Below are 3,172 nucleotides of genomic sequence, written 5' to 3'. Positions count from 1 at the left end.
AAACCCAGTTTGGGAGAGGGACCTGTAGGGATCCAAAACCCAATTTGTAGAGGGATCTGCTGGAGTTTAAAACCCAGCCTGGGGAGGGACCTGCAAGGATCCAAAACCCAGCCTGGGGAGGGACCTGCCGGGGTGTAAAACCCAATTTAGAGAGGGATTTGCTGGGGTTTGAAACCCAGCCTGGGGAGGGACCTGCAGGGATCCAAAACCCCATTTGGAGAGGGACCTGACGGGCCATAAAACCCAGCCCGGGGAGGGATCTGCCAGGATCCAAAACCCAGCCTGGACAGGGACCTGACGGGCTATAAAACCCAGCTTGGGGAGGGATCTGTCAGGGTACAAACCCAGCCCGGGGAGGGACCTGCCAGGATATAAATCCCAGCTTGGGGAGGGATCTGCTGGGCTATAAAACCCAGCCCCAAGGACACCGAGAGACGGGGCTGGGACACGCTCACCTGGATGCTCTCCTTGGGATGAAAACGCCGAAGGGATGCACCCTCTGTAGCGTTTTCTGCTGCTTTCAAGGAGAATTTCTTTCTCCCCTCGGATTTACCTGAGCAGAGGATGCAGAAGGCGAGCAGTGCAGGGAGAAACGGGGATTTGAGGATGTTCAGTGCAGACGAGAGAGGTATCAAGGGGTGAGCCAGGGGCTCCTGCACCTCTCTGCTCCACAGGAACATTTTCAGGCCAGGCAGAGGGGGAATTGCAGCTGCCAAACGCAGGGCTGGTGTGACAGGTGACAACCAGGCAGGGCAGAGGGGCTGGAGCTCAGGGACACAGGGAAGGGGACAACAGGACATCAGGAGCTCTGTGTGCCCGCAGAGGGATGGAGCTGGGCTGGGGTTGGAACAGCTCCCACCAGCGCCCACCTGGGCACGGCCAGGGGCTGCTGAGGCTGGCAGGGGATCCCAACCTGACGGTGCTGCACACCCGGGACGAGGAGCTGGCCAAGGCCGAGGTGGGCGTGCTGGGCACCATCCTGGCCGTGGCCACCGTGGGCAACCTGGGCGTGCTGCTGGCCATGTACCGGCTGAGGAGGAAGATGAGCCGCATGCACCTCTTCATCCTGCACCTGGGGCTGAGCGACCTGGGTGTGGCCCTGTTCCAGGTGCTGCCCCAGCTCCTCTGGAAGGTCACCTACCGCTTCCTGGGGCCCGACGCGCTCTGCAGGGCCGTCAAGTACCTGCAGGTGCTCAGCATGTTCGCCTCCACCTACATGCTGATGGTGATGACCCTGGACCGCTACCTGGCCGTGTGCCACCCGCTGCAGTCGCTGCAGCAGCCCAGCCGCCAGGCCTACGCCATGATCGGGGTCACCTGGCTGCTCAGCTGCCTGCTCAGCCTGCCCCAGGTGTTCATCTTCTCGCTGCGGGAGGTGCGCCCGGGCTCGGGGGTGCTGGACTGCTGGGCGGATTTCGGGTACCCGTGGGCGGCGCGCGCCTACATCACCTGGACCACGCTGTGCATCTTCGTGCTGCCCGTGGGCGTCCTCAGCGTCTGCTACAGCCTCATCTGCCACGAGATCTGCAAGAACCTCAAGGGTAAGACCCAGAGCGGCGCCCCAGCCCCGGGGGGAGCCTCGGTGGGCGCCCCAGCTGCCCCCGGCACGGCGGGGAAGGGTGGGCAGCCGTCGCGGGTGAGCAGCGTGCGCACCATCTCCCGCGCCAAGATCCGCACGGTGAAGATGACCTTCGTCATCGTGGCCGCCTATGTCACCTGCTGGGCGCCCTTCTTCAGCGTGCAGATGTGGTCGGTGTGGGATGAGGATGCTCCGGATGATGGTGAGTGCTGGGTGAAGAGCCCTGGGGACCCCAGGAGTGAGGTTGGGTTTGTAACGAGTAACGGATTGTCATTTAAATATAAAAATATCATGGGGACGCTACAGATTTCCTCCCCAGTAATGCTTAGGAAACACAATTTGCAGAGTAAATTTGTTCCTTTCAGCAGAAAAAACACCGAGGAGTGATGATTTCTGGCCGTCATCCACAGGGGTGTGCAAAGACAGCTTTGCCACGTGTCTTTTCTCTCCTCCGGGAATTTTCAGAGGTTTCAGAAATGGATTTCTGAGTTCATATGTTGAATTTTTTTCCCTGTAAATCTTCAGTAGTTTTCCTAACAGTAGAAGATTGAAAGTCCCCTGGGAGATGCTTTGGGCAGCAAAGAGGCTGAAGGAAAGCCCAGAAGATGTGCTGCAGCACATTCACACTGCAGAGCCTGAAGTGAACCAACGGGAATGGGAGCCAGGAGAGCCCCCAGGTCCTGCCCAGCCCCTGGGGATGTTTCACCTCTCCCTCTTGCCTTGCCAGAGTCCACCAACGTGGCTTTCAGCATCACCATGCTGCTGGCCAGCCTCAGCAGCTGCTGCAACCCCTGGATCTACCTGTTCTTCAGCGGGCACCTCCTGCAGGGCGCCGGGCGCTGCTGGGGCCGGCCCCGGGCTGGGCTGCGCAGACCCAACTCCAGCGGGAGCCTGTGCAGCCGGAAAACCACGATCCTGAGCCACAGCCAGCAGGCCGGGGTGACACTGCACGGGGACAGCGCCAGGGAGCTGTACCCGCCCTGCCACGAGGCTGTGACAGAGTCCGGCACGCTCTAGGGTGTGACAGCGGCGGGTGTGACATTGCTGGGTGTGCCACTGCCACGGCCAGGTGTGACACTGCCAGGTGTGACACTGCCACAGCCAGGTGTGACACTGCCAGGTGTGACACTGCCACGGCCAGGTGTGACACTGCCAGGTGTGACACTGCCAGGTGTGACACTGCCACGGCCAGGTGTGACACTGCCATGGCCAGGTGTGACACTGCCAGGTGTGACACTGCCAGGTGTGACACTGCCATGGCCAGGTGTGACACTGCCAGGTGTGACACTGTCGGGTGTGACATTGCTGGGTGTGACACTGGCGGGTGTGACACTGCCACAGCCAGGTGTGACACTGCCAGGTGTGACACTGGCGGGTGTGACAGGGGCAGCTGTGACACTGCCACGGCCAGGTGTGACACTGCCAGGGCCAGGTGTGACACTGTCGGGTGTGCCACTGCCATGGCCAGGTGTGACACTGCCAGGGCCAGGTGTGACACTGCCAGGGCCAGGTGTGACACCGCCAGGTGTGACACTGCCAGGTGTGACATCGCCGGGTGTGACACCGCCACCACCAGGTGTGCCACCACCAGGT

General features: G+C 61.3%; 1 protein-coding gene across 1 annotated transcript; it reads left to right on the top strand.

Annotated features, from left to right (window-relative positions):
* Positions 1 to 826: 826 nt before the first annotated feature.
* AVPR1B (arginine vasopressin receptor 1B) lies at positions 827 to 2,596 on the top strand. The gene is made up of 2 exons (XM_023941995.2): positions 827 to 1,781; positions 2,307 to 2,596. The coding sequence occupies exons 1-2, from the start codon at positions 827 to 829 to the stop codon at positions 2,594 to 2,596; spliced, it is 1,245 nt and encodes a 414-aa protein (XP_023797763.2).
* The last annotated feature ends 576 nt before the right edge of the window (positions 2,597 to 3,172 follow it).

Source organism: Cyanistes caeruleus, chromosome 24, assembly GCF_971803275.1.
Source record: "Cyanistes caeruleus chromosome 24, bCyaCae1.hap1.1, whole genome shotgun sequence".
Lineage (NCBI taxonomy): Eukaryota > Metazoa > Chordata > Aves > Passeriformes > Paridae > Cyanistes > Cyanistes caeruleus.
The sequence above is the reverse complement of the archived record's forward strand: the minus strand, read 5'-3'. Positions and strand labels throughout refer to the sequence as shown.

Coding starts and splice junctions, on each gene's coding strand:
- AVPR1B (XM_023941995.2), top strand. CDS start 827: ATGGAGCTGGGCTGGGGTTGGAACAGCTCCCACCAGCGCCCACCTGGG. Junction 1,782..2,306: donor TGAGGATGCTCCGGATGATG/GTGAGTGCTGGG, acceptor TTGCCTTGCCAG/AGTCCACCAACGTGGCTTTC.